This window comes from Capricornis sumatraensis, chromosome 5 (assembly GCF_032405125.1).
Source record: "Capricornis sumatraensis isolate serow.1 chromosome 5, serow.2, whole genome shotgun sequence".
NCBI lineage: Eukaryota > Metazoa > Chordata > Mammalia > Artiodactyla > Bovidae > Capricornis > Capricornis sumatraensis.
Window position 1 is genome coordinate 83,781,438 of NC_091073.1, and position 14,973 is coordinate 83,796,410.

Here is a 14,973-nt window from a genome sequence, read left to right on the forward strand (position 1 = left end):
TGTGGTAGTTTGAGCATTCTTTGGCATTGCCTTTCTTTGGGATTGGATTGAAAACTGATCTTTTCCAATCCTGTGGCCACTGCTGAGTTTTCCAAATTTGCTGGCATATAGAGTGCAGCACTTTCACAGCATCGTCTTTTAGGATTTCCATCACCTCCACTAGCTTTGTTTGTAGTGATGCTTCCTAAGGCCCACTTGACTTTACATTCCAGGATGTCTGGCTCTAGGTGAGTGATCACACCATCATGATTATCTAGGTCGTGAAGATCCTTTTTGTATAGTTCTTCTGTGTATTATTGCCACCTCTTCTTAGTATCTTCTGCTTCTGTTAGCTCCATACCATTTCTGTCCTTTATCGAGCCCATCTTTGTATGAAATGTTCCCTTGGTATCTCTAATTTTCTCGAAGAGATCTCTGTTCTTTCCCATTCTATTGTTTTCCTCTATTTCTTTGCTCTGATCACTGAGATGACAGGATTAGAACTAATAGAAAGATCTTATGAGACCCACTCTGGTAGTACTATACATTTTAAGATAACAGGATTAGTCAGAAGGTTTTCAAGGAGAAACTGTCCTCAAACAGGATACACTGTTGGTATATAATCATTGGTACAGAGTTTAAGCTGAGTTGTTTTGTTGTGTAGTCATCAGCTCTAGGCTTAAAGAAAGAAAAAAAAGTTTTATGTGACTAAGATTAAGAAATATAGGAAAAATGTTTGTCCTTTTCCCTTCTTTGAGAATTGAGACCCTTATCTCTTCCTTGAGAGCCCCAGACCCCTTTTCCTCCTTGGGGACCCTGGACTTCTTATTAACCTGCCTAGTGATTAACTGTCTCAATTCCATCTACTGTACCCTGCCAGGCTCCTCTGCCCATGGAATTCTCCAAACAAGAGTACTGGAGTGGATGGCCATTCCCTTCTCCAGGGGATCTTCCTGACCCAGATATTGAACCCCAGTCTCCTGCACTGCAGGCAGCCTGTTTACCACATGAGCCACCAAGAGGGGTTCATATCACAGCCAAGATCACACAACTTCTTGTCCCTTTCATGTCAGTTCCCCTTCATCCACAAGCCCTTCCATAGTACTACTGCTTTGATGATCTGAGTCAATTGTCTCCAGAATTCCTGATGACCCCACCCAGAGTGACCCTCGTTAACCATTTTCCTGTTGTATCCAGGGGGTGGCTGTCCTTTGTCTACTAGATAGTTCTTTTCTTTAGTGCAGTTGACACCTTGCAGCTTTCATAATTGCAAGCCTGTTTGAAACCATGTCTCACTATCTCATTGAGAAATAGGTGACCCCACATCTTCCCTGCATTGTCTCTGAAGGGGAGTGATATGCATGCATATCACTTTCACCAGAGTGTGTGGAGTTGCCTGACTTTATCTCCAGATATTGTAGGCAAGACTCTTTTCTGCTGTTGCCCCACACTGGTGTGGAAGCGAGGATGGAGCCTGGGTGTTCCTTTTGGGAAAGAGATGCCCAGGTCTTGATTCGTTACTCATAGAATAGTTGTCCTTAGTCTTCTGTGGAAAGAGGTCAAATGAAAGTGAAGGTGATGGTGCGCACATTGACATCCACAAATTCGTGAGGAGAAAAGTGAGAGTTTTTCTGCTCCTTTGGGACTGGCGACCACCTCAGCCTGACATCTATAATGTTCGTATTGTTCTAAATGCTGTTTTTTCCCCCCATCTGTTATTTTTCAATGGAATCTAAGCTGCTAGGAATATTCAATTCTGGAACTTGAGAAAGATTACAGGTTCCAATTTTTTGCTTCACAAAAAACCAATAAGCAATGGCATCACCTTCACTGATTCAGAGTGAGTTCTTCATGGATCATAAAAAAAGCTTGTCTAGGAGGTATCATCTCATGGATCTCGAAATGCCTGCTTCTTTACTGACATGTCTGTTCTTGTGGCATCTGTCTCTCATCATAAATCCACAAGTGAGCCGTATTTCATAATAATCACTTTGGAATCAGATTGGAAGGATTGATTTTCCTTTCCGGTAGAAAATGAATGACTGAATTTGAGAGTCCTATGTTCTCTAAAGTAGCAGCAAGTCTAAATGGAGCTTCAGATTTAACCAATGACACAGAGCTAATTTATTTCACAGGAAAGAGCTAAAATAGGATAGACTAATAGATCGTGCCAATTTCCGTTTTCTAAGTGATTATGGAAAGCCTCAAGTTGTTTGGAAAAGATGTAACTATTTTCAGGTGGTGACTTCTCACCCTGCCTACATGTAAATTTAGAAAACTCTTGATTTGTAGTTTATTTCTCCAGAAGTGGCACTTAAGAACAAATAAAAAGCCTCTTTTTTTTTTTTATTAAAGTTCAAAATGGTAAAAAAAAAAAAAAAAGAAGAAGAAGAAAGTCAGGAAAATCCCCTCTCTCACATGTATTTTAACCTCTTTGATTTTCTACTGGGAGAAAATTCACGGTATGAGCTTTGGTTTCATTTAATTCAGTGCCTGCTCTGTGCACTTGCAAGAACGGGCTTCTTCCAGGATTCCATTCTAATGGGGTTGGGGCCAGAGCCCCGGCTGTGTGTGCCTTTGCTGGGAAGGCGGGATGAGAATCTGTTTCTCCTCCCTTTCCTTTCACTCCTAAAGCCAGTGCCCTGAGAGGAGTTTACAGTCAGTACATCCCGCTCTATCACAGCCTCGCCTCTTTATGGCCGTGTTCTCTGTGAATGAAAAAAGAGAAAGTACAAGCGTTTAGCCTGTCAGAGCCAGTTCACTGGATTATCCACACAAAACGTTTCCTATTAGAGGAGGGACAGGGCGGCGAGGGGGCTGTTCCACACACTGGCCATTCTACAAACGCCTGTGCCCAGGGCGTGGGGCCGGCTCTGGGAAGGAAATCCCTGGAGTGGGTGGGGTATGGTGGCAGCGGTGTGCCTTAGAATTTATTTGCATTAGCCAAAAGCTTACACTCTACCTTTGCTCCTTACAACTAGGACATGAGCTCAGTCTTTTCCAACTTTCTGTCCCCGCACTTCATTACTGATTGTTCACTGAATGTGGCCAATCAGGAAGCCACATGCAAAAAAAGTATGGGAGAAAGCTGCCTCCTATGGCTGGCTTCAAAACAGGGAAACACAGATGGGAGAAAATGGTTTTACTCAGAACTGCAAGACCCAGAGCACTAAAGCTGGAGCATGGCCTTATAGACTGTCAATTTCACGTTTCTTACAGACTCCTGCAATTAGACTTTTTTCTTATTTGTAGGCATCTCTGCTTTGTGCCTGCTCAGACTTCCAAACCAGCCGAATCTTCCTTCTTTTCTTTCTTTCTCCTTTTTTCTCTTTTCTTCCACCCTTCCTTCCTTTCTCCCTTTCTTTCTCTTCCCTTACTCTCTCCCTCCCTTCCTTCCTTTCTTTTTTTTTTTTTAATGCAACACTGTGATGGTGAGAGGTAAGTTCAACAGTGAAATTAACATTCACATCAAATGGAAAATAGAATCACAACTACCTCAAGCTCAGATGCCTGTTTAGAATTTCTTCTCATGAGGAAAACCAAAGGCTTTATTTTCCTGTATTGCGAGTGCCAGAAAATTTCTCAAAGGTCAAATTTCTTTGCCTAAACAATTGTATAGTAGCATTCTGCCTGCATTATGTCACTGTGATTTGAAATGTAAATGCCTGATATTTTTTCCCCCGAGACACCTTGCAATCGTGCTTATTTTCTTTCACAGACAGCCTCTGCCTGTGGAGCTCGTCTCATGTATACCTGTTGTGTCTGCTTTTCTTTTTACCTAGGCCTTCTGCCTTATCTAGTAGCCCCACGTATTCTGACCTGCCCTTCATCAGGATCTCCCCACATCGGAACCCTGCTGCAGCTTCCGAGTCCCCCTTCAGCCCCCCGCATCCCTACATCAACCCCTACATGGACTACATCCGGTCCCTGCACAGCAGCCCATCCCTCTCCATGATCTCGGCCGCTCGTGGGCTGAGCCCCACAGATGGTGAGTTTCAGACCAGCCTATCCTGCTTCCGCACGTCATGGGACGTGGTAAAGAGTAACTGATGCGTTTGTGTCCTGTGTGCCAGGGGCTGTGCTAAGTGCTGTGATTGCATGCTCTTATTTCAGCGTTATGACGCCTCCATGAGGGTGAGGGTATAATCTCCATTTTCAAATGAGGATTTGGCAGAGGGGCCAAGTAACTTGCAGCCTGGTTCCTTGGCTAGTAAGTGGCAGAGGGGGAACTCAAGAGCCAGAATGCTGTGATGCCCAAATCCTGTTATTCACTACTCTGTTTTGTGGCTCTATTTAGACTGACGTATTGCCATTCCTGTATTGTACTGGTGTAACCAGCACATTTTGCTCACCTTTTGAGGAACACTTTTCAGGTCTGAAGGGAACATGTATACAGTCCATTGGAGCAGCACTTTTCAGACTCCACTGTGCATATACATCACCTGGGGATGCTGATAAAATAGGCTTCCTGGTGGGATGGGTCTGGGGGACTGAGGTTCTGCACTTCTGAGACGCTCCCAGGTCGTTTCAGTGCTGCGGGTCTAGGGACCACATTCTAAATAGCAAGATCTTAGAGAACATGATGGCCTAGCCCTGTTGTATGTGCCCTTTGTCCTTGACCATGCCACATGAACACTGCAAGAGGGATGCTGTGGGACAAGAAACGACCTTTGACTTTAATTCTCTCATACAGGATGCTCATTTCCAGCTCCCAAGGACCAGATTCCTGTTGTTCTGTGAGCCTCCCAATTAATTATTGTCACCTGACTTTTAAATTGGAGCTGTTCATTCCACAACTGTCCATGATTAAAATGCTCCTTTGGGGCCTACTGTGTAGTACAGGGAACTCCACTCAATATTCTATAATGGCCCATATGCGAAAAGAATCTAAAAAAGAGTGGAAATACGTATATGTAGAACAGATTCACTTTGCTGTACATTCAAAACTAACACAGCATTATAAATCAACTATACCCCAAAACAACAACAAAAAACTTTTTAATGTCCCTTTGGTTCAGAGAGCGCATTTCCCATTTCATGAACACGTATACAAACTCACCTGTCTACAATTGCTAGAATCTGTGTTAAGGCTCAGAATGGCTTAAGCTGTACTGATGACAAGTAGAGAAGTGTGAGTTCTCTGCAGCAAACCACAAATTGCTGGTGCTTGTGTAGGCGCACATGTACTCTGGCTTACCCAGCAGTGTTTGCCCCTGCACAGCCCATATTCTCCATGCACACACTTCCCAGGGCTGATTGTACATGGTGGGGATAGTAGGTAGAAGCAGCCTGAAATTTCTCAGTAAATATTAACCCAGTCATACTTCCAGGAGTGGCTGGGCTCCAGCAACAGCTGCTGACTCACTGTTTTTTCCCCTCTGATTCATTGCAGTGGATATACTTGTATAGTACCCAAGCAAGAAGTTTTGCCATTTGGACAAGATGCACACTTTAAAAATAAAACTGTAAAAGAGTGAGATCGGAGTTTGTTCTGCTTTGGATTTGGTTTTCCAGTGGGAGAAATGGAGAGTCACCTCCATAGAATACATGGGACTCCATGAAAGTGACTCTCAAGAACAGAGGGAAAGAAGGGTAGACAGGTCAGCTGATGAGGGGCTTGGAATGATGCCTGGCTTCCAGAAATTTAGCGGGGCCACTGAAGGTGGTACCTCTAGTTAAAGCATCTTATCATCTGCTTTTCATAGTGTTTGATGATAAGTATGAATAAAACATTTTTTATTAGTTCTGCATCTTTTGTCCTGACTCACAGAAGGCCAATTAATACCCAAAGTCAAGTCACTCATATTTGTCTCTTGCGGTCCATGATTTTTGTATATATCTTTATGATGTATGAAAAGTAAGAAATATAAAGAAGAATAAATGAAAGATAATATAAGATATATAAAAGAATATTTAAAAAGGATGAAATAATACCACTTGTAGCAACATGTTGGACCTAGAGATGATCTACTAATTGAAGTTAGACAGAGAAAGACAAATACGTCACTTATAAGTGGACCCTAAAAAAAAAAGATACAGATCAACTTATTTACAGGCTTCCCAGGTGGCACAGTGATAAAGAATCTAGTCGCCATTGCAGGAGATGGTAGAGATGCAAGTTCGATCCCTGGGCTGGAAAGATCCCCTGGGGGAGGAAATGGCCACCCACTCTAGTATTCTTGCCTGAAAAGTTCCATGGACAGAGCAACCTGGTGGGCTACAGTCCATGGGGTTGCAGAGTCAGATGAGATTGAGTGCACACGTGTGCGCACACGCAACTTATTTACAAAACAGAAATAGACTCATAGACTTAGAAAACAAACATGGTTTGGGAAAGAGGGTAGGAGGGATAAATTAGGAATTTGGTGTTAATAGATACACACTACTATATGTAAAATAGATAAACAATGTACTGTATAGTACAGAGAACTAGTAATATATTCTATATCTTATATACATATACTGGAAAAGAATATGAAAAAAATATATGTGTATATATAACTGAATCACTTTACTATATATCTGAAACTATTATAACATTGTAAATCAACTATACTTCAGTAAAGAAAAAGTATTTGAACACAAATATAAAGCATACCTAGACCTGTTGCTAGAATGCCAGTGTTTCTACATTTTAATGATAAAACTAGCTTTTATTTTTCCAATGTTATGTGCTAGGCACTTTCCATGCACCATCGCCTTCACTCCTCCCAGCAACTTCCTGAAGAGGTGGAGCTGGGATTTGTATCTAGATCTTAGTGCCTCTGGAGCTGACCCTCGGAACTGCTATAGTACCTGCAGCTTTATGTGCCTGCAGCTTTGGCACATAAGTTGTCCGGTGAAAACCAATCATTATCCCCTTCTTATAGAGCTGACGCTTGCCAGTAAATTGCTCCAGATTGATAGGTATATTTCTTCTTGATTTTGAAATGAAAGAAAAAAGAACTTTAAAATTATGGAACACAAAATTGCAGCTTACCACTCAGGCGTGTGTTATTAAATTCGGGCTGTGCTGCCTTTTCTACTTATGGTCCTGGGTCCTCCAGCTACCAAGAGCTGACTCAGACCCTTTTGCCAGAAAGCTTAGGGAAGTATTTTAAATATGTCAGGAAGGTCATTGTAGTTATCTAAGTTGTCTACTACTGTAAGAAATGTGGGGAAAAAAATGTGAACATACAGTGATTCTATATAGTCAGTCAGTTCAGTTGCACAGTCATGTCCAACTCTTTGAGACCCCACAAACTGCAGCACACTAGGCTTCCCGGTCCATCACCAACTCCCGGAGCTTGCTCAAATTCATGGCCATCGAGTTGGTGATGCCATCCAATCATCTCATCCTCTGTCATCCCCTTCTCCTACCACCTTCAATCTTTCCCAGCAGCAGGATCTTTTCCAGTGAGTCAGCGCTTCACATCAGGTGGCCAAAGTACTGGAGTTTCAGCTTTAGCATCAGTTCTTCCAATGAATAGTCAGGACTCATTTCCTTTAGGATGGACTGGTTGGATCTCCTTGCTGTCCAAGGGACTCTCAAGAGTCTTATTCAACACCACAGTTCAAAAGCATCAATTCTTTGATGCTCAGCTTTCTTTATAGTCCAACTCTAACATCCATACATGACTACTGGAAAAACCAGAGCTTTGACTAGAAGGACCTTTGTTGGCAAAGTAATGTCTCTGCTTATTAATATGCTGTCTAGGTTGGTTGTAGCATTTCTTCCAAAGAGCAAGTGTCTTTAAATTTCATGGCTGCAGCCACCATCTACAGTGATTTTGAAAGTGAAGTCACTCAGTTGTGTCCAACTCTTTGTGACCCTATGGACTGTAGTGTACCAGATTCCTCCTTCCATGTGATCTTCCAGGCAGGAGTACTGGAGTGGGTTGCCGTTTCCTTCTCCAAGTGATTTTGAAGCCCAAGAAAATAGTGTGTCACCGTTTCCATTTGATATAAGACACTTTTATTTTGGGGAGCAAGCAGAGGAATGAGTGTCCAGATATATGCACATATGTGAATTTAATCATTGTTTATTGGAATCTAGATGCTTTACAATGTTGTGTTAGTTTCTGCTGCACAGCAAAGTGGACCAGCTATATGTATATATATATCCCTTATTCTTTTGGATTTCCTTCCCATTTAGGTCACCACAGAGTACTTAGTAGAGGTCCCTGTGTTATACACAGGTTCTCATTAGTTATCTATTTTATATGTAGTAGTGTATATATGCCAGTCTTAGTGATTTCTTGAAACTAACCTCAAAAGTTTTATCATGTACTTGATATTTTTTCTGTGTTTTTTCTTCAGTTTTATTTTCTAATCAATAATATCTGGGAATCTTCAGTGAAAGCACAGTTTGAGTTAAAGAAGTTTTCCTAGAACAAACCGTGAACGGAATGGCTGTCTGGGCTGCATGACACATGGATTTTGGGGAATCTCAAGAAAAGCTTCTTGTTGACCTTCCAACTGGTAACCATGCTTTTCTTGTCTCCTCTTCCATCCAGCCCCCCACGCCGGAGTCAGCCCAGCAGAATATTATCATCAGATGGCCCTGTTAGCTGGCCAGCGCAGCCCCTATGCAGACATCATTCCCTCCGCTGCCACCGCTGGTGCAGGGGCCCTCCACATGGAGTATCTTCACGCCATGGATAGTAAGTGGCAGGGCTGTCTTCTGTAGCCCCGGGCATGGCCAAGCTAATGCATGAAAGGGAGAGGAAGGTACTAAGATGAGTTGATTACCCAACTTTCCAAAGCAGAGAAGGAGGAGGCACCACCAGTATTTGGGGCTCTGGTTTGCTTGGTTTGCCAGGAAGTTCCCACAGACTTGGCCATTGAAACTTGCCAATTTGCTCACCTTATGTCAATGAACTGAAAGATGCAGGCAATTATAATTTATACTTGATTTCATGTTTTTCATGGGCTTATTTTTTTCTTATTTTCCTCCTATGTTTTCTTTTTTAAAAAATGTTATTTTAAGTGACTCTAGGTCTTATTTATTTATTTATTTTTGGCTACGCTGTCTTCATTGCTTTGTGCAGCCTTTCTCTAGTTGTTGCAAACAGGGGCTACTCTTTGTTGTTGTGTGTGCTCCTGTGTTTTCTTTATGTTAAAAAATTCTATCTCACTGAGACCTCTTATATAGGAAACAGAAATCATTTCCACATCAGAAAGGGCTACTTTTAGCACCTAACAGTGGAGGAAACTGGGATCATTGGATGCACTTTAAATGACTTACTTTTGGACCCCTCAAGGCTTATGATGACCACTTTAGTGCCACTTCTTTAGACTAGAGGTACAGATGAGAACCTGTGATTATCATTTCTCAGAACATCTAAGAGTTTTTAATCCCTTAGGTTCCCATCCATTTACTAGGCGCTAGGAAGTGAAGCCAAAGTATCATCCGAGGTATGCATAATGAAACCCTTTGAATATGAAGATAATATGAGTTTGAGTAGGACATATGCTAAAGATTATGCTTGTTTCCTCTAGTAGCAGTGATTAATTTGTGCTTCTCTATCTAGAGGCTGTTTAGATTCTTCTGTGATGATGAGTGGACCTTGGTCCACTCTCTAGCAGTGGTTAACAGTTCAGCTCTCAGATTTACAATAGACAGAAGATGATTGGTCCACACAGTGTAAAACCTACGCTCTGGTCCCCTTAGTAACTTAGCTGGGTTACACAGGAACACTGCTTGGGTGGGTTTCCGTTGGGGAGTTCATTACCTCACCCAAAGTGTAAGAAATATGTTACATCTTCCACAGGGATTTTGTGGTTCTGCTTTGTAGAAGAAAGAGTTTCCATTGGAGATTCATCATGACCACGTTTCAATTAGGGGTTGTTGAAAAAAAACAAAAGTTGAGTGTTATTATGCAAATCAGTTATTTAAAAATCTGCAAATAAAGAATTAAAATAAGAGAGACTCCTTGGAAGGTCAACCCATATTACCTTCTCTATTTGATGAGAATGTGTTTAGTCAGGCAATGGTGGTTTTTATCTAAATAAAGGATGAAGCTACCCTTTTACTTAGTAAAAACTAATTAAAGGCATTTTAATTTGCCAGAGTATATGGTAAATTGATTGTCATTAAGTAGGAATTTAGATATCCTATTATTCATCACATAAAAAGAAACCTCCTTTTTCTTTGTCAGAATCTTTCATTAGAATAGAGAAACAAAACAATTAACAGAAAGCCAGAGCGGGGAAATCAGTGTTAGAACAATGAGACTGCTCAGGCTTATATTTAGGAGGAAACAGTAGAGACCCGGGCGACTTCTCTTTCAGCTGTTTTGAAACCCTTACCTTGTAGTTTAGCTGTTCCCTTCAACAGGGGATCCCAAATCACTGTCCTAAATGCTGATGACTTTCTTTGCTTGGTTGCTAGGGGGTTGGGAAGAGCATAATAAAGGGTTGGAAAGCATTTAAAAAGTACTATATCCCTGCCCTCTGAAGTAGTTGAAGTAGCATTTAGCTTAACAGGACATAAAGAGAATGTTCTTCTGTTTTATTTTTTTTTAATCATTTTATTTATTTAAGTGGCTGTGCTGAATCTTAGTTGCATCATGGCATGCGGGATTTTTTTCTTTTTTAAGCTGTATCATGCACGATCTTTAGTTGCCTCATGCAAGCACTTAGTTGCAGTATGTGGGATCTAGTTCCCTGACAGGGAATCAAACCCAGGCCCCTTGCACTGGGAGCGTGGAGTCTTGGTCACTGGACTCCCAGAGAGGTCCCCTGTTCTTATGTATTAAATATAAAACCTATGAGATTTTTTTCAAGGGAGAAGCGAAATGAGGTTAAATTTCTACATTGGCTCTACAGTAGTGAAAGCAGAGCCAGCCTGGGATCGAGTGGGTCATTCACTCCACTGTAACAAATCTTCAGGACTCATCGGTTGGCAGAAAAGCAGCAATAATCTGGGCTCAGATGAGCACCTGACTTTTAAATGTGCCAACAGTGGGCGTACCAGGGTTTCAGCCAGCTTCAGGTTAGAGTATTCCTATGTTGGGCATTAGAATGAACAAGCCTGTTTTATGGCTCTAATTCCACCTTTTGGGATTCTCGTGACTTTTAAAGATAGGAGAGCAAGTAATCCCTATAGGGAATATCCTAGAGAAATCCTAAATGCTCCTGAAAACCACACTGTTTATATGGTGGAAACTGACTTAAGTAAGTGCCCATCTTGGAGAGGAAAACAGAGGAGATGGACTAACCAGGCCTTAGGGAACCACAAGGTTCCATGAAAGGCCTTGGGCTCTGTCTTCAGATGATGTGAGAGGATATAAGCCCCAATGTTTCATAGTAAGCATCAGATGACCCCCTCATCTAGTTAGTGATTTAAATCAGGGCATCAGCTCTGTCTGGAATGTCCTGCTACTTCTAACTCTGCAAGGGATCATTGAGTCTCATTGAGAATGGTTACTGTCAAGGATGATATGGAAGTTGACCAGAAGTCTGGTTTGTCCTTGGAGTCCTTTGGAAGTGGAATGCATTTCCTCATTGAAAAACTTCTTGGATGGGATTATCCTCTCATAGTGAGTAAATATGAAACATTTATGTGTAAAGCTGATATCATAATAGAAGATGCTGGTTTAGGCAATTAACTGCTGTGAACACAGTGGGACTGCTGTTTTTGTACTCACATGGCCTGAATCATGTGGGTCATGAAACTTCTAAATGAAGAAATTCAATTTTCAATGTGCCTGAAAGAAGGATTTGAGTAGGGACCACATTTGTCATTCAAATTGGTTTACCAGTTTTGTATTCATGGATGGTACTAAGTTCCGGTTTATGATTTATTTTTTATTAGCTATAAAGTATGCCTATTTATCTCTATAATAATATCTGTAAGTCTTTCATAGTCATCTATTGCATTTCATTAAATTATCTTAAATCATTTTGGATTGTTTTCTTGTGTCAAAGTTCACCTCTGATGAAGAAAATATTCCCAATTAGTTTTCTATAGACCAGGTACCCAGACATTTTTCTATAAAGAAGTCTTACCCTCTACTACTGTTTTCTGTGTACCCCAAGTTGCCATGTCCCTGTAAGCAGATGTACCCATTCTTTGAAACAGAAACCCTCCATTCTTTCTCAAAAGTAATTATATGTGATTTGCCTCTTACCTAGTAGGATTATATTCTCATTCTGTCATTAAACTTAGTTTGCTCACTCTGTAATGTAAATGTGACCTTAGAAAAGGCAGGAGTGGGCCTGTGGGCCACATTTATAGTTATGCTCTGAAATCTAGATCTCTACCAAATTGCAGGCAAATGGGCATTTAATTTTTAACTCTTTGTATAACAAGCATTGTGTTAAGTTGGCAGGCATTTCAGTGTGAGTTACTAACCTCTAGAACAGAACTTCATCAGTGGAATCTTCTTGAAGTCTCAAAACTCTAATAAATGCATAGAATTAATTGATTGATTAATTGATTGATCTAATAACCAGAGAATTAAAATTGACTCATGTTATCTTATTATAATGCTTAGAGGGTCCCTCCCAACCTGCCCTTGGAAAATGGGAAAACAAACCACAGTCCCAAGCTTTTAAATGTTTCTTGGGACTTAGGCTGTTAGATATGGGGAATTTAAGGCAGGGTCCTTCAGTTTGGGCACTGCTAGGACTAGATGAATCTTCATGATGGGGGCCTGCCCTGCACATCCCCGGGTGTGCAGTAACTTCCCTACCCTCTTGATGTTTCTAGCACCCCCTGAGTTGTGATAACCCAAATATCTCCCGATGTTGTCCCATGTCCCCTGGGGGCAAAATCTATTCCCACCCCTCCATCGAGAACCATTAATTTAGGATAATGTATTTATCAGTTTTTTCAGTAAAGCCATAAATAGTCTGTGATCAGATAGCTACAGAAATCATGGGGAAATGAAGGCATAACTAAGCTGGATTTTTTTTTTATCTTAGGGTACTTTAATTCATTTTTCCCCTTTGGCTGATTGCTTTAAAGCCATGCGTGTTGGGAGTGGGGAGGATGGGTGCGATATGACTTGAGAACCACTGTCTTTGTCGCTTGTGGTGAATTAATGATGAGAATATCTAAGCAGCCGTCAGATTCATAAATCAGTGGAAATGAGAGGGATAACACATAAAAGTCTTTCCCTTTTGTTTAGCAATTTATCATTTTGCCTGCACATTAATAAACAAAGCTCCCCTGAGGTAAGTCCCTGGAAGATGAATATTTCTCCCTAATTTCCTCAATTGTAGCCAGTAGATCACAAGCGGGAAGAGAAAGGTACTTGTCACCACTGGTCGCTGGCTTCTTATCCTCCAGTTCTTCCATGCGGGGTAATAGGAGTAGATAACAGGTACCAAATCCAGCCACAGGTAATCAGATTCTGTTTTGTTTATATAACAGGCAGCAGATTCCCCAGCCCTAGGCTGTCAGCCCGGCCGAGCCGAAAACGTACACTGTCCATATCGCCACTGTCCGATCACAGCTTTGACCTTCAGACCATGATAAGGACATCTCCCAACTCCCTGGTCACGATTCTCAATAATTCCCGCAGCAGCTCTTCAGCAAGTGGCTCCTATGGCCACTTATCTGCAAGTGCAATCAGGTATGTATTTTCCCTAAATCCATGATACGTTTCTTTAATAAAACATCACTGCTTGCCTGCACCTATGTTTGCGGTACTGACTGCCTACAAGGTAGAATTACAGCAGGACACTGGGACTGACCTGAGATGGGGATCCAGGTTAAATTTCACTACAGTGGGTTCCAGAGCCAATTATTGTGCCGAAAAGACTTATTTGCAGATGTTAGTTAGCAGCCCGTAAAGAGAAATAGTAGTTCTTTGGGAATGAAGAAATCCACTCCATTGAGACAGTGAGAATGGGGATCTTTTTTCCCCTTACTGGTTATAGTTCCCGAGAGGAAAAACCGACTTCATACCTGGTTTGGGGACAATTGCAAAGACAGGACAGAAATCAAAAGACCAGCTGTGAGTCTTGCCTCACAGGGTAAAGGTGCGCTTTGAGAGGAAGAAAGAAAAAGGGGCAGCAGGGCGGATTTTGTTGACCATATTGAGCGGCGTGCGGGATCTTAGTTCCCCAAACAGTGATTGAACCTGTGCCCCCTGCATTGGGAGCTCAGAGTCTTAGCCGCTGGACCACCAGGGAAGTCCTGACAGCAGGGCTTTCACCGGATGGCTTTCTCATCCACTCTTCGGTAGTGAATCTTGGCGGAGATTTCCGGGAGGTCTGGAGCCCCATAGGCTGCCTGCGTGGAGGGGGTGGGTCTCCATCAACCTCGGGTTTGCACATCGTGTCCTTCTTACCATGAGCCTGTGGAGACCGTCGTTTTGTACCTCTGGGCCTTAGGGGAAGTGTTTTAAGTTTCCAGTGACTGTTGATTGTTGGAAAACCCAAAAATTCCAAAACGGAATACCAAGGCGCTTTTTTTTGTCGTTCTGTTTTTAAATAAATCTCTTTCAAACTTCAAAAAAAAAAAAAAAAAAGAAAACCCTGACAGCAGGGATTTTAGTCTAAAGGAATTGATGCAACTTCCATGATGGATATACATATAAGGAAAATTCTAACAGTCCAGAAAAATGTTGGCAGTAGTCACATACAATATATACTGGAAATGATGAATACCGTTATTTTTTTCTGTAAGTTTCCATTACAGTTTTAATTCTTCGCTAGTTCAGTTATCAGCAGTCTCCTTTGGCAGGCACATTCAGTTCAGTTTGGTTGCTGTTGTGTCTGACTCTTTGCCACCCCATGGACTGCAGCATACCAGGCTTCCCTATTCATCACCAGCTTCCAGAGCTTGCTGCAACTCGTCCATCGAGTCGGTGATGCCATCCAACCATCTCATCATCTGTTGTCCCCTTCTCCTGCCTTCAGTCTTTCCCAGCATCAGGGTCTTTTCCATTGAGTCAGTTCTTTGCATCAGGTGACCAAAGTATTGGAGTTTCAGCTTCAGCATCAAGTGTTCAAATATAAATCTCCATTTTGATACGATGTCATTTTTCTGCTGCATCTGTT

General features: G+C 41.8%; 1 protein-coding gene across 1 annotated transcript in view; it reads left to right on the forward strand.

Annotated features, from left to right (window-relative positions):
• GLI3 (GLI family zinc finger 3) overlaps nucleotides 1-14,973 on the forward strand; it is a 296,245-nt gene that overhangs the window by 190,171 nt on the left and 91,101 nt on the right. The window contains exons 4-6 of the mRNA XM_068972921.1: nucleotides 3,762-3,967; nucleotides 8,475-8,621; nucleotides 13,340-13,541. Coding sequence (XP_068829022.1) covers nucleotides 3,762-3,967; nucleotides 8,475-8,621; nucleotides 13,340-13,541 — 555 coding nt within the window. The remainder of the gene's footprint in view (nucleotides 1-3,761; nucleotides 3,968-8,474; nucleotides 8,622-13,339; nucleotides 13,542-14,973) is intronic.